This window comes from Leptopilina heterotoma, unplaced genomic scaffold (genome assembly GCF_015476425.1).
Source record: "Leptopilina heterotoma isolate Lh14 unplaced genomic scaffold, ASM1547642v1 Lhet_455, whole genome shotgun sequence".
Lineage (NCBI taxonomy): Eukaryota > Metazoa > Arthropoda > Insecta > Hymenoptera > Figitidae > Leptopilina > Leptopilina heterotoma.
In genome coordinates this window covers 44,047-67,295 of record NW_025111089.1, presented here as the reverse complement: position 1 = coordinate 67,295, position 23,249 = coordinate 44,047, and the positions used below count along the sequence as shown (strand labels likewise).

General features: G+C 28.2%; 1 protein-coding gene across 1 annotated transcript; it reads right to left on the bottom strand.

Moving 5' to 3' along the window:
* Positions 1-1,870: 1,870 nt before the first annotated feature.
* Positions 1,871-7,828, bottom strand: LOC122507240 (major royal jelly protein 1-like). The gene is made up of 3 exons (XM_043619858.1): positions 7,317-7,828; positions 5,224-5,636; positions 1,871-3,544 (listed from the first exon to the last, which is right to left on the bottom strand). Exons 1-3 carry the CDS (start codon positions 7,656-7,658, stop codon positions 3,061-3,063), a joined length of 1,239 nt encoding a protein of 412 aa, XP_043475793.1. The 5' UTR covers positions 7,659-7,828; the 3' UTR covers positions 1,871-3,060.
* Between the last annotated feature and the right edge of the window lie 15,421 nt (positions 7,829-23,249).

Below are 23,249 nucleotides of genomic sequence, written 5' to 3'. Positions count from 1 at the left end.
ATCAAATTCAAATTATGTTTTATACGTTAATTTTTAAATTAATTTTATATACGTTTTTAAATAAAGGTTATAAAATTTACTGAAGATTTTTATTGTCTTGTTTTGACAATTTTATTCATTTATACTTATTTTGATACTGAATAATTCAAAAAAGTAATAATTTTTTACAAATTGTGATTTATTTGTATACTTTAAAGTATGTTTAAATCCATCAAAATATAGTAAATTTTTTAGCAAATTAAAAAAATATTATTGATTTAAACAATTTTTTAACATTATCGTATTTTTCAATTTTTTACAATAATTCTGCATAGTGTAAGGATTTTTAGCACAGATTGTTAGTCTTATTAGTGATTTAAATTTCGCGGTAAAAGTATAAGCTTTTCATCTTTGCCGCAAGATGGCTTAAAGCTTTTTCACCTATAAGTGAGAACAATTCGTTTTCCATTATAAGAGCTTATAACATTTGTGAATTAATAATGTAAAAGATTTCGATATACTGAAAATATTAATTATACTTGAAAAACCCAAAAAACCTCTCCGAGTAACAAGTTTCAAGTACATCTAATCAATTTTTAAGAAAAGCGCCTTACACATTATATCATTCATTAAAAATTTTAAAAAACTAATTACAGATTCGTAATCAGCGACCCCAAAAACCACCGAATAACGATTTTTAGCCAAATTGAATCGATTTAAAAAAAAGCATCCGCCATTTTGAATATTGAAAAGCCAACATCGGATTCGTAATCAGCGACCCCAAAGACCCCCGAGTAACGATTTTTAGCAAAATTGAATCGATTTTCAAAAATAGCATCCGCCATATTGGATCCGCCATTTTGAATTTTGAAAAACCAACTTTGGATTCGTAATCAGCGACCCCAAAAACCCTTAAGTATACAATTTCATCAAAATCTATCAAAGCGTTTGTCCACATTAACAATTTGTTGTAAACTTAATTATTTGTTAATATTAATTGTTTATAACATTCAAATATTTACCTGCACAAATTTTTTACAATTTACAGAGTACTCTAGGTGTGTTTCTAAAAAGTTTTTAGCACGTGCCATTTGATTATAGAGGCTGGAGATAACTTTTTCTTAAAAATAGATGCTTTTGTTAAACTTTGCAATAAAAAAATAAATATAAACAAATTGAAATTTAAAATTCGGCCTCGACAAATCTCTTCAAAATTTAATAATCTTTTATTTAAAACAAAGTTTAGTAAAATCGGTTAAAAATGAAGTCTCTAGACTATTATGAACAGTAAATTGCAGTTTGGTCCCACTGTGCCCCGGGAGCAGGTGCAAGGGGGTGGTAGCGGGAAAATGGGTGATGAAAAAATTTTTTATGGTCATATTCGGTTTCGCGACCCCAAAAACATGGGGATAGGGGGGTGTGACCTCTGGGTTTTGACTTTTTTTTGTGTGCCTGTATAATTTATCACTCCTCATTTTTAACAGTTTGTAACAAATTGTAAAATAATTATTACTTGATTAAAAGTATATAATACTTTAATAGATTTAAAACTAAAATTGCTGTTGCAAAAAAGTACTACTTTTCTAGTATATTTTCATTTTACTAAATTTTTTATTACAAAATGTTATAAACAAATGGAAAACAATGATTAAATAAAAATAAATAGAAATGTTTAATTTTAAAAATCTAAATAACTACTAAAGAAAATGATATATTTAATACCCACTATTTTCTACAACATTTAAAAATTTATATATATTAAATAATTTTTAAACAAATTTAAGAAGAAAATAAAACAAATCTCGTATTCTGACATGTTGCAATAACAATTTAATTTTTGAAGAATTTTTCTTGGAAATTTACATACAAAAATTGGTTATTCCATAAATTATTATCGGCTGTGGTTACTTTTTATGAATTGTGAAGTAAATTAATTTTAATGACCCAGATATTAATTGGAATTGTTCTAGCAATTGTTTTGGACCAGTAAATAATTTCTTTACTAACAACTGTTTGTAAACGGAAGATAAAGTTCGCTTAAAAAAATAATTATTAAACTTTAAAATGATCCTAGTTTGATAGTTTTTACATAATTTCTTACAAAAATATTTAGATTTGAAGTGAAGACAGCATTCAAAAGCAATCAGTACAAATGTACTGAAATTTTGCGCCTGAGTGTAAAAGCTATGATTTTTTTAGAAAACTCACTGTACATACTTATCCAAAATCTTCAACCCTCTCTACAATTTTTTATAAAATTTCATAATACATTTTAGTTGAAGTACTCATTCATAGTACTGAATACTGTGAAAATATTAGCCCGATCTAACAACTTATAATTTTGACATTGGTACACTTGAGAAAATTTTCCCTATAAAAAAGTTATATCTTAAATAGTGTCGTCAAAAAAATTCCTAAAGTCTTGTTAGATTTTTATACACACAAGAAGTAACAAGCTGTTAAGTGTCATTAGTCGAAAGTAGAAATATAGCGCGCGACAAGCTCTGCTAGTACCACTTAAATGTGGGTAAAAGTCGCTACAAATTCCATGTATTATAAACATTTTTAACTCCCTCTACAACATACAATTATTTAAATAAATCAATAATATTTCATTTTATAATTTGTACTGATTAGGACTAAGAATTGTGCAAACTTTAAACCTCATCTCAAGAAATCAAATTTGTTACTTGGGTGAATTCACATGAAATGCCTCATGTATTAAATAAAGGTATTTCAAAAATTTATTTATCTTTGTTTTTTCATTTCTTCATAATCTCAAAGAATACGACACTGGAAGTGCTCAAATCATGCAACGCCATCCGTCAGTGTAGAGGATTGACTCTATTAAGATTATTATTGGAATATTGTTTAGCCTGGAAAAAATGAAGTTGCTATAAAATATTTATTATTCTTTTCAGATCTAAAATTTTATTTCTGTTAGTGATACTGATATCACCAATTTTTTTTCTAAGTTTTATTCAATATACAGAAATATTTATTTACAAAATAATTAAATATACGATTAAATAATGCTTCATAATAATTCAGTCTCAGACTAATCATGAGTTTGATTCGAGATCATATTTGTTGCCAGGATGAAATATCAGGTGCACGGTTTCTATGACCACTGGTCTCACATTTAGTGCCTTGAATTATTTCATCGACATTACCACGAATGATTCGGAAATTTATCTCGTCTGGCCTGAGTGTTTTGTTTATTGTTTTTTGTAATCTATTTGTGTTAAACCACAATTCTTCGACTCCGTATTTGTTTACAATAACTTTGATGCCGCTCACGTACTGGAGTTTTTCTTCGTCCTGAGCGATCGTTACAATATTCTCTGGTGTAAACGGTTTTTCAATATTCCAACAAGCTATGGCGGTTTTCTGCACCAGCTGGAAAAATAATACGCCACGTCGTGAAGTCGCCTGAACGCCAGCTTGACTCGATCTCTTCTGAATCGATTGGTAAACCAACGGCTCTTTATACAGACTTTCTTTTAACGAACTCACGTCTGTAAATTTCTGGTAAAAACTTGCCAAGGAATTGAAATAGAGGTATCTGTAAATAATTTATTTATTTTTATTAATTCAAATTTTTTTCTTGAACATGTTTGATTTAATGAAAATATTCCCCTTAACATTTTTTAACATTAAAATGTAAGTTTTCTCTACATATCACAGTGGGACAAAAAGCACGCCCGTGGAAAAATTGCATGATTTGTTCATTACAGTTTTGAACAGTTTCAGCTCAATTTTTTTGTAAATTAAAGGCAGATAAATTTTGCATCGAACGTTCATCTCAAATTTTTGAAAAAAATTTGTGTATTGAAATATTTATTTAATAAATAAATAGAAAAAATAATTTTTTTTCTTTTAAAGAGTACCATTTTTTTAAAATCATGAGAATGTGTGTTAAAGTGGCTTAAATTACTGAGGAAGCTATCATTAAATAGTTTTTATAAACATTGTTTGAAATTTTTCGAACATAATTTGACCAAATTGACTATAGATTAGAGACGAGGTTAGTTTGACAGATATAAAAATTTAATAAAAAAGCATGAAAATAATTTAGATAATACAAATTTTTTGATTGATATTTGTTCAAATTGAGCTAATTTAATTGTATAAATAGATTATTATGTAAACATACCCAAAATAATTGTTAAAAATTTATTTTGAAACTAAATAAATTAGTAAAACTGTTTTATCGATTATTAATAAAACAGTTCTACTAAGTAAAATTCCACTGATTGTTAATAAAATTATTACTAAATCATTTAGTGGACGACTGTTTGTCGTTCAATTAGTAACTTTTTACCTATTTAGATTTATAGAGTATCGTTAGAAAAATTATGTTTGTGATTAAATTCATACTTTTTTTAGTAAAATGTTTTGATAACAAAATGAATTTCTATTCCCGGAAACTAACTGTTTTGTTGGGTAAAACTTAATAATAAAGAAATTTACCATGTTTTCTTTAAAACAAATAATATAAAACATATAAGTTATTGCTTAAAAGGTTGCATGAATCAGTTATGATCATTAAATCTGTAGTTACGTAGTTTTCATCTAACGTATACAAAAAAGGTTAATAAGGTAATAATAAGGTTAATAAGGTTAATAATTGTATCCGCATGCATTTTTCAAATCCAGTTGTTATTAAATTATAAGCCTTACTTTTAAAATAGGATTTTAAATACAAAGAAACATTTAATTTGTGCTAAAATGTAGGATATCCCAAAAACGTCCACATGATATCCTATGATATTCAGATGATATCCAAACCGCCGTTTTGTAGGATATTTTGGGATATCATCAAAATGTCTCCGGGATATCTTCAGCATATCCTAAGAATATTCCTAGAATGTCCTGAGATTATCTCTAAAATAAATTAAAATTTGAATCTGTATCGACTTTATTTTCTAGATATTATCAGATATCCATACGATACTCAAACAGCCGCTCACTAGAATATCCTCATAATAGCAGTTAGATATCCCAAAGATATCCACTAGTGTTTCTATAATAATATCCTGGGATATCTAGTGCTCTTAGGGTAATTTTCCTCTCTTTAAAATTCGACATTCTTTAAACTAAAAATCTAAATCTGTTAATGAACTGAAGCAATGCAGAGTAAAAATTAAAAAAGCGATTAATTAATACAAATTGTTGAAAATTTCTTGTTATCATGACATTTAAAAAAATTTTAATGTATAAATCTTTGAATTTCAATATTACCTTTTATCAAAAAACCCTGAAGGAGATAGAGACATTCCTAATACACCATCAGTTAGATCAAATTGTTCCCCTGCAATGGTGATGAACATTGCTTTAGTTTCAGGATCAGGACCAAAGGCATTTCCTCTTGTATTATTTAATCTCCATGAACGATCGTATTTTAGATCGTAAATTTCAATTCCATTTTGTTCTACATCTGCTATATAAAGATATGCATCCATACAAGATTTGCCAATTTCTACTATTGGCGTTACCAAAGATGCTTTTCCCGAAAATGTTTGATAATCTGGTATCACATATTTGTGAATCAGTTGGTCAGTTTTTAAATCAAAAATCAATATCTTTGTGGGACATACAGCTTTTGACTCAGCCCTTCCGCTGTCGACCACCCAGAGTCGATCGCATTCATCAATCTAAATTTCAAGTATTTGTACTTAGAAAATTTTAATTTATAACTTTTATGTACTTATAATATAATTGGTTATACACTATTTGGTGCACAACTCATAATTATTATTAAATACAAGGACAACTATAAATATTTTTCTTTGACTTTCTTGAGTATTTTCAGACACATTTATTAATTTATTAGAAATCAAATGTACATCATAACTTAGCAGTGGTTTCTTACAAGTTTCTTTTTTTATTTTTTAAAATTTTTACCAATCCTTTTATACCACAGAATCATATTATTCACACTGAAAAATATAATTATTAGAATGTGCTTTTTTCCTAATCAATGTTTGCCAAAGTACAAAAGTAATACTAACAAAGGAATTGTTTCTTAAGAAAAAAACAATTTATTGCCTTAGTTACTAAGATAACAAATGTTTATCATTTATCAATTAAATTGTTTACATAAGTCAAATCGAATTTGTAGTTAATTAAAACAAAGTGGCTCTTATTTTCCTTATTCAATTAAAATAAAATAATATTACTAATAAAATAGTGAAAATAAAAGTTCCTTTTCATTCGAATTGTAAATAGAATTAATAAAAATGTAAAACATAATTTTTTAATTTTTAAATAATAAACAATAAAAAAATATTATCCTTATATTGACGATAGCAAAGAAAACTATTTTTTTAAACAAATTATTATTGATTTTATTTTTTTTCTTTTTTCATGTCATTAGTTTTTACACAGAAGAAACTTGGACTCATTTTTGTTGCATCTCAAAATGAGTGTGATAAACTTTCCTGCTTATAACACGTAAAAAACAAAAAAAATCATTAAAAAATAATTTTCTCTTAGTATAATTCATTCAGGAGAGTTTATTGATACTTTTTACTGATGTTAAGTAGAATTTAGATTTGATTTTTTATGTAAATTATAAAATTTTACAAAGTGATTATACCATGACGTGAAAACGAGGAACAAGAACTACAAAAATATTTAAAAATAATTTTTTTTTCACAAGTGTTGTTTTTCTCAATTCTACTAACTTAGACGATAATAAAATATTTATTATATTTCATAATATTTAATAATAAATATATTATTATATTTATTACTATATTTTACTAAAAAAAATAAAATTTTTTTATATGAAATGGTAGTGGGGATTGATTGTACCATGACGGTTTGGCACCTTAAAACAGATTTTTAAGCAAAATTATAAACTTTTAAATGAAAACTACTATAGACTTTTATTTGTCAGCATGGAAATTAGTTTTCCACGTTGGATTCATTCCAATATATAAAACTGATTTTTTAAAAAAAGACGAGGGACATTAAATTGTGCGCTAAGCGGAGAATCACCCATAAACTGTTTAACCTTTTCAATGAATAAATTAAATATTTCAATAAATAAATTTATTATTATATTATATACATTATTCTCTAAATAATCAAATAAAAATTTTACTCTCAAATAATATGTGATTGTATCATTAGTAACCAAGAAAAAATTGCTTTTTTTAAAGAAATAATTGCTTTTTGTGTATTGCTTTTGTACTTAGGCAAAAATTGCTTAAGTAAATAAAACATTCTGCTACTTTTTTTAGTGTACATATATGTAGAAAAGAAAGTGCAAAAAAGTTGTAAGTATATGATAAATATCGTGATTATGAAAATGAGAAAAATATAATTACAGCAACTCGGTAGACAGAAATGATGCTGTCGCACGTGTTGGGCACAAACCATGTCCAATCAGGATATGGAAGTAACAAAGGACCTCCAGGTCCATCTAGATTAGATAAAGTGGAAAGTGAAATTGGAACACCTTTGAGCCAGCGTGGACTTGTTACAAAAACCCGTCCAATTTTGTCAACATCTACATCCTGCGTAAAGGCATTTCCAAATATAAATTCACTGCCAGTTAATGGGACGTTTGGCCAAACCCAATCCAGATATTTCCACTGATAGATTACTTCTAGCCCTACACCATTAGTGTATTGCACAAGTGCACAGATTACAGCAAAAACGAGATTCATGCCTTACATAAAAGAAAAATCAGATCATGTAGCACCACCATTCCCAATAATAAATTATACTTGTTTGCGCGAAAACGTATTTCTCTCGTCACGCTTATATCGAACTTGTTCTGAGAAAGAAACTAAACTACAAGTGACAGTAGTACAACCAGTGGTATAGAGACAAGACCCCCCAACCCTACAGTTTCCTCAATTCCTTCTACACTCCCCACCAATTGCACCAAGACGCCCCCAACTTTCCCATTCGAGTCGAGTGATGGAGGCTTTTCACGTTTGTGATTCGTAAACGGTCTAGATAATGAACAGTCTACGAAGATTGTGGATTGCTATAATACTAGAAAATAATTATTAAGATAAAAATAAGTCAATTATGCAAGCTATTATCAGTGGGTAAAAGTACGATTGTTGCAAGACACGAAACAATGGAACAGTTCAAAAGAAATAACGTAAATTTAATTAGTTAATATTTTACCTCCCACTATGCTCCTAGACAAAAAGGGACATCAAGTTAAAATTGCCTTTCTCAAAAAAGTTGGATACCATACTAAATTAAAGTTAAGACTTCTTAAAAGATGAAGGGTCAGACTTTCGTGTCTGTTGACAATTTCGAAACCCTCCCCCTAGTATCTACACTATTTAATCTAAAGAGCTGAACTTTGTTATATGATATGTATTTTAATTCGTTGATTACATAAGGGTCAGTCCATGTTTAAAAAATCAAAGTGGTCCCTAATTCTTCAATTTTGTTGAAACTTCCAAATTTTGCAGTGGAATACATGCCAGTAAAAAGCCCAAAATCTATTTCGAAAAATTTTGGACATAATTATTATTATTTAATCAAGTTTTAAAGAGGGATCCTGCTTTACATGGTCGAAAAAATCGATGTTTTTTTGCTTATATCTGCAGGAAATGCATCCAAGACCAATCTTAAGTGTTTTTTTAGTTTTGCATTGATTTTTGGCGTGTGCAAAACGTTAACCGTGGGTGTTTGACAACCATATTCATCCTTTGCTGTAAAATACTGGTGGGCAGAATTGACAAAAAACGCCTTGACCGAATTTAATAAATGATGTCTTGTTTTACTTAGTATTAATCCCTCTTCTATTTAAACTAAAAAAATTTTTTTAAATAATTTTGAAAACCAATTAAAGTCATTATTTAGAAAAATAATAATTTTTTCGTTTTATCTCTCAAAATATTAGAATTTTACCATTTCTTTGGAATTTTCTTAGATCAAATAGAAACTACATACCTATATGTGAAATTAAAAATTTTTCTTTAATTTTATACAGTAATACCCCGGACTTACGCGATAGTTGAGACCGAGGGATGACCGTGTAAGTTGAATTCGTGTAAGTCGGGGTGCATGTTTGTATATTATGTAGTTTTGCAGTTCTAGTAAGAAAGTTAATGCGCGCGGTTATAAAAAATCGCGTATCTCCGAATTCGCGTAAAGCGTGGAAGCGTATAAGTCGGGGTATTACTGTATTTTAGACAAAAGAATTGCGCTCTCTATCGTGCCCACCGTTTTTGAGTCAAGAAGTGTACCACCGTCAACAACTAATTTTAACTTGTCTTTTTTAATATTTTATGTCAAAAATTTTTTTTTTTTTAAAGAAATTATTATTTTTATTAACTAACTGTTTACAGAATAGTACTAAAAAGTGTTACGTACAAGGTACTTAACAGATATTTTTCTATTATTTTCCTTTTAAGGAAGCTACAAAAAATAAGACAGTGGTTATAAAACATATATAAATCTTTATATATTCTATAATATTGTTATATCAATACTTAAAACTTTATATAATAGAAGAAACCTTCTTTTAGAAATAATTAAAAGTAATGCATTTCTCATACATGCATTAAGACGGCAGTTTACACGTACACATCCACTGACTCCACTGGCTACGAGAACCAACACAGCCGTGAGTTCTTCGCGTTACGGCTCACATACAAGCACGCAACAAATTCCTCTGCTTTTTGCCTTGTCTCTCCTACTGAAACCTTCCCTTTTCCTCTTTGGGCCTACAAGCTTAGGGACTAAAATATAGTAACAAATGCACATGCATTCTGTCTTCTAACTCAATGCTTTATGATGCGTACATCTTTTATTGTGTTTCATGCACTATTCCAATAAAAAAATAATTTTATAATTCCAAAAATTTTTTGTTAAAATATGATCGTAAAAAGAGGATAAACCTCAATTTTCAAAAAAAAAAAAATTTTTTCAAAATTGTCGAGAAAAATAAAAAAGTAATTAAAAAATTTGTTATTTATTTTGCTCTAACTTTTTCATATAATAAAAATTTATAACTATTCCAGATTCATCCTCATTTTACGATCATATAGGCAAATCTACAGAACTAGCCGATTTTCACTTGTGAAAATGTAAATTTTCAAATTGTAAGCACAGATTTTATTTATAGTTTATTTTCTTCAAAATTGTTTCCAAAACAATTATCTCTTTACGTGAATCATTTTATTTTAATGCCATGCAAGTTAGAAGCCAAAAACGAAAAATATGAGCTTTTCTTCATAAAATATAAACAAGAAAGTGTATTTCTTTCTTCTTTTGTTTTTTTCTTTATATATTTTTGTAATATGTGCAAAGCATTTTGCATTATTAACTGTTATTAATTATGATTATTAACATAAGACAATCAATATTAATTTATTTATAATTAACCCTCGGAGTACACACCTCTTTTCGAACAAGTAGCACACTCCACGGTTACTGTGACCCTGTTCACTTTTCAAAACTCTACCATTTAAAAACTTATATAATTAAATTTACATAAAAAAAATTGTTTAATATTCTTTAAACATTGAAGAATAAGTTTCTACAATTGAAAAGTTTCATTAAAAATATTTTATTACAGAAAAAAATACTAAAAGTAGACAATTTTTCAGAAAAACGACAAAAATGAGATTTTTTAAAAAATTCTAGTTCTTGTAATTTTTAATATTTTTAACTACTATTTTACATTTGTACTCTTGAATAATGGTACAATAAAATAAAAATATATTTTATACTGTAGTTTGTAAAAAAAGCATTTTTTGCAAGTTGATTTTCATTTTTTGACGAAATTTGGAGCATTATGATTCTAATTATGTAATTTATATTACTTCAATCATGAAACGGATATTAGGTACATTAATTTTGACGCAAGTTTAAAAAATATAACAAGTAAAAAGTTATTCATTTTTTCACGTTGTTTGATACGATCATAATGAACCAAATTAATTAATGATTAAAAATATTTTGTAATATTTAATTTTGAAACATTAAAAAATAGAAATGGAATTTGGCAATTGAATACAAGAATTATAATAACGCTTTTTATTAATCACGCACGTTTTCAATTTATTTTATTTCAATCTGTAGATGCGCTCCTAGAAAAAGGCTAAGTTATTCAATCACGTTCAAGGTGATAGTTATCGTAATATTTTAATTACAATTTTTCAAAAACTTGACTTTTTCAGAATTTGCAAATTAAATCTGTCAAACATCAATCATTTTTTAATAATAAATATTTATATAGGGGAAGTGTGCCGGTTGTGGGCACCCTTAGGTTTCTGCCTCATAACATTTGTCCACGTGCAGATTATACAAATATATGTGTACGAATTTAAAGCTAGAGGTCTTAGGTGACTGTCAGTGAAGGAATTAAATTGATTCCTTCAAATAAAAAAGTTTTATTAGAAATTTAGTGAAATGAAAATTTTTTGAAAAACAAATTTTTGTACCTGGTTGTGGGCACTCTTGAAAAATCCGCTAAAAATGGAAAAATATTAAAGGAACGAATAAAGAAGAAATGAAAGTTTCTTTATTTTAAGAGACTTCGCCGGCATAAAAAACAAAAATGATGTCACGTTTTCACACTATACTCATCGCTAACAGAAGCATAATGCTTGCATGTGAAGTAGCTGGCACGCATATCAACGCACATCTAATGCACTGAACGACTATATTCATTGCATTTAATGAAGTTTGCGGCTTTCAATTTCCTTAGGAGAAAGTTTAGATAGATGAGATAGTAGTCCACATCATCGTCAGATGGTAGAGCCTCCTTAACATAAAGGTGCCCACAACCGGAAATGGTAGTCATTTTTTAAAAAGACCAACACATTATGTGATGCAGGATTTTGGTTAAACACGAAGGTAAATCACAAAATGTAATGACTACACTGCAAAAAAAATGAAACACTTTTTTTCTGAACGAATCAACACTCATATATGTCGCTCTTCGAAAACAATACAAAATAACTTTTTTAATTATTTAATGCAAATTTTTTTTATTATGCTCACAGCTATTACACAAAAGCATATATTTGTTTCGTTATCAATACGAAAACTACGTATTGTCAACAAACACGACTAGCAATACTCAGATCAGTAACGTTTGCTTGCCGTCGAAGTTTACTTTTTCTTACTTTACTTATTTTATAAATTAAAAATTGACTATCAAACTTTTGACATAAAAATTTGAATTATAGAACAATTTGAATAAAAAATACAATATCTTCACGTGAGGACATATTATCACGATTAATATATATAAATAATAATCTTGTTTATTTATTTATTTAGATTCATAACGGGGCATGCCCTTTCGTACAATGTGTACTTCTAAAATCTATAAGCTATGTACCTATGTAATACAGAAAAAAGATATACTATATTGAGGTTGGCGCCTTAAAAGTTTAAGTTCGGTACACGGAAAAAAATTTTTACTGTGGGAAACAGCTAATTTTAAAAATAAATAACATAAAGAATCTATTCAACTAATTCAGTGAATGATTTCCAATGCAGTAGTCAAACTGTTTCTCTGATATAAAGAAAATGAATTTCACTGGTCAGCCATGTTGGAAATATTTGACAGTTTACCATTCTCATAGAAATTTCTCTAAAATCACAAATGTCAAATTTACATTTCTTACCTCTAAATACGTATTAATTTACTAATTTTACATTTTATTAGTTATAATATAAAAAATATAATTAATAGAATTTGAATATACGCTTTGAACATTAATTTAAAAATGTTTTCAATCAAGTGTTATTTTGAGGTTATGTTGTTTTCAAAAGGTAACTCAAGAAATATCCCTAGCTGGAAGGGTTTCCGGAAAGTTTCCGGAAAACTTCCAGAAACTTTCCGGAAGATTTCCGTACAAAAAAAATAAATTTCCGGAAGATTTCCGAATGATTTCCGTAAAAAAAATAAATTTCCGGAAATTTTCCGGAGTATTTCCGTACAAAAAAATAAATTTCCGGAAATTTTCCGGAAAATTTCAGTAAAAAAAATAAATTTCCGGAAATTTTCCGGATGATTTCCGTAAAAAAAACAAATTTCCGGAAATTTTCCGGAAGATTTCCGTAAAAAAAATAAATTTCCGGAAATTTTCCGGAAGATTTCTGTAAAAAAAAAATTTCCGGAAGATTTCTGGATGATTTCCGTAAAAAAAACAAATTTCCGGAAATTTCCCGGAAGAATTGCGTAAAAAAAATAAATTTCCGGAAAATTTCCGTAAAAAAGAAATAAATTTCCGGAAGATTTCCGTACAAAAAAATTAATTTCCGGAAGATTTCCGTAAAAAAAAATAAATTTCCGTAAATTTTCCGGATGATTTCCGGAAGATTTCCGTAAAAAAATAAATTTCCGGAAATTTTTCCGGATGATTTCCGTAAAAAAAAATAAATTTCTGGAAGATTTCCGGATGATTTCTGTAAAAAAAAAATAAATTTCCGAAAATTTCCCGGAAGATTCCGGATTATTTCCGTAAAAAAAATAAATTTCCGGAAATTTTCGGGAAGATTTCTGTAAAAAAAAAAATTTCGGGAAATTTTCCGGAAGATTTCCGAATGATTTCCGTAAAAAAAATAAATTTCCGGAAATTTTCCGGAAGATTTCCGTACAAAAAAATAAATTTCCGGAAATTTTCCGGAAAATTTCAGTAAAAAAAAATAAATTTCCGGAAATTTTCCGGATGATTTCCGTAAAAAAAATAAATTTCCGGAAGATTTCCGTACAAAAAAATAAATTTCCGGAAATTTTCCGGATGATTTCCGGAAGATTTCCGTACAAAAAAATAAATTTCCGGAAGATTTCCGAATGATTTCCGTAAAAAAAAAATTTCCAGAAATTTTCCGGAAGATTTCCGTAAAAAAAAAAATAAATTTCCGGAAATTTTCCGGAAGATTTCCGTAAAAAAAAAATAAATTTGCGGATGATTTCCGTAAAAAAAAAATTTCCGGAAATTTTCCGGAAGATTTCCGTAAAAAAAAAAAAAAAATTTCCGGAAATTTTCCGGATGATTTCCGTACAAAAAAAATAAATTTCCGAAAGATTTCCGAATGATTTCCGTAAAAAAAATAAATTTCCGGAAGTTTCCCGGAAGAATTGCGTAAAAAAAATAAATTTCCGGAAAATTTCCGTAAAAAAGAAATAAATTTCCGGAAGATTTCCGTAAAAAAAAATTTCCGGAAGATTTCCGTACAAAAAAATTAATTTCCGGAAGATTTCCGTAAAAAAAATAAATTTCCGTAAATTTTCCGGATGATTTCCGGAAGATTTCCGTAAAAAAATAAATTTCCGGAAATTTTTCCGGATGATTTCCGTAAAAAAAAATAAATTTCTGGAAGATTTCCGGATGATTTCTGTAAAAAAAAAATAAATTTCCGAAAATTTCCCGGAAGATTTCCGGATTATTTTCGTAAAAAAAATAAATTTCCGGAAATTTTCGGGAAGATTTCCGTAAAAAAAACAAATTTCCGGAAATTTTCCGGAAGATTTCCGGATGATTTCCGTAAAAAAAAAAATAAATTTTCGGAAATTTTCCGGATGATTTCCGTACAAAAAAAATAAATTTCCGGAAGATTTCCGTACAAAAAAAATAAATTTCCGGAAGATTTCCGAATGATTTCCGTAAAAAAAAATAAATTTCCGGAAGTTTTCCGGAAGATTTCCGTACAAAAAAATAAATTTCCGGAAATTTTGCGGAAGATTTCCGTACAAAAAAAATAAATTTCCGGAAATTTTCCGGATGATTTCCGGAAGATTTCCGTACGAAAAAAATTAATTTCCGGAAATTTTCCGGATGATTTCCGTAAAAAAAAATAAATTTCCGGATAATTTCCGTAAAAAAAAAATTTCCGGAAATTTTCCGGAAGATTTCCGTAAAAAAAAAATAAATTTCCGAAAGATTTCCGAATGATTTCCGTAAAAAAAATAAATTTCCGGAAGTTTCCCGGAAGAATTGCGTAAAAAAAATAAATTTCCGGAAAATTTCCGTAAAAAAGAAATAAATTTCCGGAAGATTTCCGTAAAAAAAAATTTCCGGAAGATTTCCGAAAAAAAAATAAATTTCCGTAAATTTTCCGGATGATTTCCGGAAGATTTCCGTAAAAAAATAAATTTCCGGAAATTTTTCCGGATGATTTCCGTAAAAAAAAATAAATTTCTGGAAGATTTCCGGATGATTTCTGTAAAAAAAAAATAAATTTCCGAAAATTTCCCGGAAGATTTCCGGATTATTTCCGTAAAAAAAATAAATTTCCGGAAATTTTCGGGAAGATTTCCGTAAAAAAAACAAATTTCCGGAAATTTTCCGGAAGATTTCCGGATGATTTCCGTAAAAAAAAATAAATTTCCGTAACTTTTCCGGAAGATTTCCGGATGATTTCCGTAAAAAAAAATAAATTTCCGGAAGATTTCCGGATGATTTCCGTAAAAAAAAATAAATTTCCGGAAATTTTCCGGAAATTTTATATTATTAAATATTATTATTATTATTCAAATAATATTAACTACAAGTGTGACTGAAATCCGACTGATTTCCTTAAAAAATAGATTTCCGGAAAAATTCCCGATGTTTTCCGTAAAATAAAATTAATTTCCAGAAAGATTCTGGATGATTTCCGTAAAAAAATAAATTTCCGTAAGATTTCCGTACAAAAAAAATAAATTTCCGGAAAGTTTCCAGATGATTTCCATAAAAAAAAAAAAAATTTCCGAAGATTTCCGTACAAAAAAATAAATTTCCGGAAGTTTCCCGGAAGAATTGCGTAAAAAAAATAAATTTCCGGAAAATTTCCGTAAAAAAGAAATAAATTTCCGGAAGATTTCCGTAAAAAAAAATTTCCGGAAGATTTCCGTAAAAAAAATAAATTTCCGTAAATTTTCCGGATGATTTCCGGAAGATTTCCGTAAAAAAATAAATTTCCGGAAATTTTTCCGGATGATTTCCGTAAAAAAAAATAAATTTCTGGAAGATTTCCGGATGATTTCTGTAAAAAAAAAATAAATTTCCGAAAATTTCCCGGAAGATTTCCGGATTATTTCCGTAAAAAAAATAAATTTCCGGAAATTTTCGGGAAGATTTCCGTAAAAAAAACAAATTTCCGGAAATTTTCCGGAAGATTTCCGGATGATTTCCGTAAAAAAAAATAAATTTCCGTAACTTTTCCGGAAGATTTCCGGATGATTTCCGTAAAAAAAAATAAATTTCCGGAAGATTTCCGGATGATTTCCGTAAAAAAAAATAAATTTCCGGAAATTTTCCGGAAATTTTATATTATTAAATATTATTATTATTATTCAAATAATATTAACTACAAGTGTGACTGAAATCCGACTGATTTCCTTAAAAAATAGATTTCCGGAAAAATTCCCGATGTTTTCCGTAAAATAAAATTAATTTCCAGAAAGATTCTGGATGATTTCCGTAAAAAAATAAATTTCCGTAAGATTTCCGTACAAAAAAAATAAATTTCCGGAAAGTTTCCAGATGATTTCCATAAAAAAAAAAAAAATTTCCGAAGATTTCCGTACAAAAAAATAAATTTCCGGAAGAATTGCGTAATAAAAAAAAAAATTTCCGGAAATTTTCCGGAAGATTTCCGTACAAAAAAAATAAATTTCCGGAAGATTTCCGAATAATTTCTGAACAAAAAAAAATTTCCGGAAAATTTCCGGAAATTTTCCGGAAAACTTCCGGAAGCCGCTTCCGGAAACTTTCCGGAAACCCTTCCAGCTGGGTCATTTTGGCTAGATCAGCGAAAATGGATTATCGCTGAAGCCAAATCAGTGAAACTTATAGCTATTATAGTGATTGTTATCCCTACTTTAGTAGAACTTTTTTTAGCGTGTATAAATCTATACAATGTTATAATGGATCCCACAAAATGAAATAATTTTCTCTCTGCTGAGTCTATTAAGAAATAAGTTGTAGTAGTAAATCTTTCAGTGTGTACATAAAAATAAAATAATTAAACAATAAATTTGTATCACTACTTAGTCTATATGAAATAAATTGTTTTTATTTTATTTTTTTTATTTAACAAATTTACGGGTCAAGCCCTTTCGTACAAAGTACTCTTACAATCTAAAGGCTGCAAACCACAACCTATTTTAATCAATAATAATTAGTTAGCCTGCACTAGGCAGTAATAGAATCAAAAACTTAATGTGAACTTACGCAATGTGGAGGTAAATCTTAAATAATTATTGTCAAAAAAATCAATAACATTAGAGACAGAATTAGCCTCTCTGCCTAGTCTTGTTACAAGAGAGTGGTATCCGTAGTTTGTTCTATGGAACGATTCCACAAATAATGTGTAATTTCTAGTAACTCTAGTAGGAACAGATAAATTAAATAATGACAATAAATGTGGACAATCATTAACACCATTTATAATCTTATAGAAAAAAGTCAAATCATTAAACAGAAACCTAGATGCAATTAGTGGAGTGTTAAGTAATAGTCGTAATGAACTGTAGTCATGGGCGCATCTGTCAAATGGTATGTTAAACTGTCGCGCCACAAAACGGAGAAATCTATTTTGAATTCTTTCAAGTCTTATCACATTAAAATCATAAAAAGGCACATATATTACAGAGGCATATTCCAGCAGCGATCTCACCAAAGAGAAGAAAAGAATTCTAAGTGTATTTATATTGTGAAACATAGATGCGTTTCTAGTTATAAAACCTAGGACTCTTAATGCTTTTGAAGTTACTTCAGATATATGTCTATTAAATGAGAGATCACTGCATAGAAGAAGACCCAAGTCCCAAATACAAGTAACCCTTGTAAGCTCCTCATGACCAACAGTATAACAATATATCAAAGTACTTTTCTTAGAAAACGAGATAACATAACTCTTTTTAACATTTATTGACATTTGATTACTGTCACACCATTGGATCACGCGATCAAAATCGGTCTGAATATGTAAAGGACTTGAACTAACAACATTATAAATTTTTAGGTCATCGGCGTAAAGCAAAAAAAAACAAGTCTTGAAAATAAATTTAATGTCATTCATGTAAAGAACAAACAAGAGTGGTCCAAGATTCGAGCCTTGTGGAACACCAGAAGTTGCCAAAAATTTATCTGAATATTCACTTTTAAATTTTATTCTTTGAAATCTCCCCGATAGATAACTTTCCAAAAACAAAATTATATTTGGAGATACACCCATTCTACGTAGCTTTTCAAGAAGAATGCTATGATTAACCTTATCAAATGCCTTAGTAAAATCGGCATATATCGCGTCAATCTGGTGTCCCTTTTCCAAATTTGTTGACAAATAATCAACAAAGATGCCGAGATTAGTAATTGTAGAGCGACCACGAACAAACCCGTGTTGCTCATCAATTATAATGTTTGATGACGCGACATACAACGACTCATAAATAAGACCTTCGAAAATTTTAGAAATTGAACTGAGTAATGTTATTGGCCTGTAATTTTCAATATTATTTTTAATACCATCTTTAAAAACAGGAGATATAATACCCTTTTTCCACTCATTAGGAAATTTATTCATATTCAAGGATTTATTAAACAAAATAGACAGTGGTTCAACAAATGAAAAGCCACATGAACGAATCAAAGAAGGAGGGATTCCATCTGGGCCTGCTCCCTTATTTGCATCCAAGTTTCTTATTTTTACAAATATATCGTTTCTTGTTATCGTTATTGAATTAAGATTCACCTCACTAAATTCTGTAGATGTTACATCGTTAGGTCGCAGTGTAGTAGTGTTATAGACAGATTTGAAAAATTTCGCAAAAAGATTAGCAATTTCAACAGGAGATTCACTACTTTCCTCTTTTAAATACATGGCACCAGGTAAAGAATGACATTGTCTATTTAAATTTACAAATTTCCAAAAATACTTCGGGTTGTCAACTATTGAATTTTCTGTGTTTGATATAAAATTATTATAACAAGATGTAGATAACGCTTTACAATCAGATCTTACCTTGGAAAACGCTAAATAATTTGAATTATTTCTCTCCCTTTTATAAATATTATGCAATCTCTTTTTTTGTAAAACCAAATCTCTTAATTCTCGAGTAAACCACGGTGACATAATCTTAGTATTTACAAACTTCAAAGGAATAAAATTATTAAACGCCTCATATACTATGTTATAAAATATATCTACAGCATCATCCACGTTATCAACACTAAGAACAGTATTCCAAACAATATCGTTAAGAAAGGAAGTTATTTTTGCAATATCAGCATTTTTAAAGTCATATTGAATATTATTGTTATTATGTAAATTAAAATTGTTGGAAGTAGAATGAATATCAATAACAAGGGGTGGATGATAGCTGTCAACTTAATAAGCTGTCAAATTAAAAGATTAAATTCACTTACTATTGTAATGTGTTTTAAATTACGTATTCCTATCTTCAAAATAAAAAAAATTATTAAATTTACTACAAGTGTTCAATAATTAGAGTACTTTTAAGCATTTAAATTGAGGAGCCAATTTTGTTTCGAGGAAAGTAAGCAGATGTAGGTACTTTTTGCTTGCAGAGTCTAAATATTTTGTTATTTTGTCAGAGTCCGTCACTCACCGGTGAGTTTCGTCATCTTGATGTGTGCGAAATAATGTTTTTATTGCTTTTATAATTTATAACTAGTATTTATTGGAAGATAATTTTTTTCTAATTTTTACAGAACAAGTATATTCCAACAGAATTATAATATTCATAATGAAAATTTAAATTAAATACATTAAAACGAATGCAAACCATTGTATTCACAAAGAGCTCGTAGAAGCTTTTGTAAGTAATCGGGATGATCTTTTTGGACATTATATTTTTCCCATATACGTTGACGACGTCTGTTCGCTGTAAAATTCAAGCCCTTTTTGTGTTTCATGGCAAAAATCCTTTACATGAAAATAGACGGCATGTATTTTTAGCGTAACTGATATTTTTAAAATCAAATAGCTTTCCTTCAAGTCTTAAATTTTTTGCTCATAGGTTGGATCAAGTATATCACTAAAACATGCTTGCACGACTTTTCCAAAGTGTCTAAATACCTGAACGAACCCAAGGCGAAGTTCGTTGCAACCCTCAAATTCAAGAATATTAACTTTATCGAGCAAAGCTTTATTAGCATTTCCATTAAAACTTGAACCATTGTGTCGAACATCTCTTGAAACGTTACATTTTTTAGCCCACATAAGAGCATCCTCTTTGCGCGATCCAGATTTGCACCATTTATTATAATTATCCGTAGTATTTTCAATTGTTCTATATTCGCCACAAGTTTTTAATTTACTTTTCTCTGCATAGCACCACGTGCAGGGATACAAGCTGCTATGTGACATTATTCCAACAAGAATATTAGCCATTTTTAAATCAGTGGCAATTGTTCCAGAAAAATGGTTTATATTTAGTACGTTCCAGATCTGAAAAACATTCTCGTAATTTTCCTGTGCATGTGAAGTATTGGCAAGAGCTAAAATGAGGAGTCCATTAACGCCAGTATCTTTGAATTGCTTAATAACCTTTATACATACCATCTTGGTATTTTTGTTGACGTTTGTTTTCCACTTCCACTTGTACATTTTCAGTGGATTGAATAGATAGAGTAACTTTTAAAAATTGGCCTCCACCATCTATACCAAATTTTAAATGATAATTGGATACATCGCGCTTTTCCAGAACATGCTGAATAAATAATTCAAAATTTGAGCAGTACGCAACAGTTTCATCAAACCATCAAGCCTTTGCTATTTCTAAAGTTTTTCTTCCACTTAAATGATTGCTCATTTATATCTTTAACATATCATCTGCTGTAAAAAGCTGCACTTTTAGTTGACTTTCTAATTTATTTCTGGTATGAACTTTAAGAGCATTACCACCTCGTGGCTGAGTTAACGATATTGGAGAATCATTCATTTTCGTCTAACTTTTAAGTAGGCTACAAATAACTTGATCAACAACCTTAGGACCTGCATGTTGTACAGTTGATACTAAATTTTCCACACAATTTGTTAAAATACATTTATGACAAATTCCTTTTGAAATTATATTAAAGCAATGTCTACAACGAATTTCACTTTTCGAACAACTACTTTCACTAACAGTTTCTTTTCTTTTCTCTGAAAAATAAATAATGTAAAACTTTTATCCATGATTATTTTATTTAAAATTATAAATTAAAAAACAAAAAATTTCAATTGACGAAAGCCATTAGTAAAAATCAACTTACCGGAAGATTCAGATTCATTTTTTTCATTCTTAACTGAAAAACTCGTACACGGATCAGGCTTACAATAGTAAGCCAGTTTCTATATTTATTTTAAGAAATAACACATAAATCGCAAAGAAACAAGATTTTTTGGGAATTTTTAAAAATTTAACCACAATTAATAACAAAAATAAATCTTCATCTATGGGAAATTGTTCACGAAACCTTAAAGGAGTGAAATAAAAAAAATAATTAATATCTCAATTTTTAATGAAATAACAGCAATTAATCTACAAAAAACGAGAAAAATCGAGTTTATTTTAAAAACCCTCGACAGATGATTTTCATTTTAGGCGAAAAATATTCTAATTTCACGTGTGAACAAATATCTGAAAAAAATTTTTAGTGCCAAGACTTTTGGGTTGAACTTTATCGAGACTCACTTATTATTAAAGAGATAAAAAATTCATTTTTATAATGAAGTAAATTGTCCATTTAATGAACACATTTAACAATTAATTTTTAGTTAATTAAATACATTCAATTTTTCTAAATTGATTTAATTTAAAGAGTCATTTGATTGATTTAAACTAAAATATTAATTTTGTTTTCCATGTGCTTTCATGTAAATTTGTGAATTTAATCTTTTAATTACAGCAACAATTTATTTCATATAGACTAAGTAGTGATACAAATTTATTGTTTAATTATTTTATTTTTATGTACACACTGAAAGATTTACTACTACAACTTATTTCTTAATATTTTTATATTTGAAAAATAATAAATATTTTATTTTATCAATTTTTTATATAATAACATTACAGGTCATTAAAAACTTTGTTTATTTTTTTAATTAATTAATTATTTTTTTAGATTTTACACATTGACGGGACAATGGTATAGTACAAAAATCCAAAATACAATTTAGGATACGTTAACTATGAACTTCAAATTAAATCAAATACTATCGTAATAATTCTTGGTTTATTTAATATCGAGAATGAGGAAAATTCTCTAGTAATCCCAACAATTACAATGTTTGATAATCAAAGTCAAGAAGGAAAAATCGTTCATAAATTACTCATTTTTATTATTAACAATTGTTCACAAATATTATTAATAATTGCCAGATGTTGCCTTGGAAGAAAACAGTTTTTGAGATCTTATGATCTCAATTTCCAATGCATCACACAGAAATAACTTAGTCTCAAAATGAGTAGCGTACGATACTCAAAATGAGTTGCAACAAAAATGAAACTCCTTGTCTCATTTTGAGCTTACATAAAAATTACTCAAAATGAGATAAATCATATTCATTATGAGTATAAAAGATACGTGGAAATTTTCATCAAATAATGAATAACCTAATAAAAATATAAAATATATTAATTAACTGTGCGTAAATGACGTAAAAAATATTATGTAATATTCATTTCACATATATTTTGCCTACAATTTTTCAATAAAGGCAAGCAAATTTTTAGGTTATAAATGTTTGTTGACATACCAGCAGGCCTGCATACCAGTAGTGCCAATCTGATTTCACACAACTTACTTCAATTAAATGGCGCTAAGTTTAAAAATTTATCCATCCTGTTATGTGTAGGGGAGACTGGGGTAAACCCGCTCACTTTTTTTCAGATCGGTAAAAATCTAGGAAATTATTCTCTAAATCCAAGTTAATTTATATCATTTGAAAGCTTATGATTTCTACTAAAAAAATAAAAAAGAGTTTTTGATTTATCCTTTTTAGTTTTACTTAGAAAAACTTTTTAATACACATGTACCAAATTTCGAAATTACAATTTTCCAGGGTAAACCCGCTCACTTTATCTTTTCAAGACGGAACAGTTTTATTTTTTAAATATTAAAATTCGTCTTATTCCCGTCTTAAGTGTGATTTATTATTGATAAACTATGAGTTCTATAAACAATTCTATAAACAACAAATTGGTTTAATAAATAATGAATATAGGTTTCATGAATTACTAATATGGATTTAAATAATGTTATATTTTATTAAGAGAAAATGAAATGTAGTTACAATTTTGGTTTTAACAAGTCATAAATAGTGTTATTGTT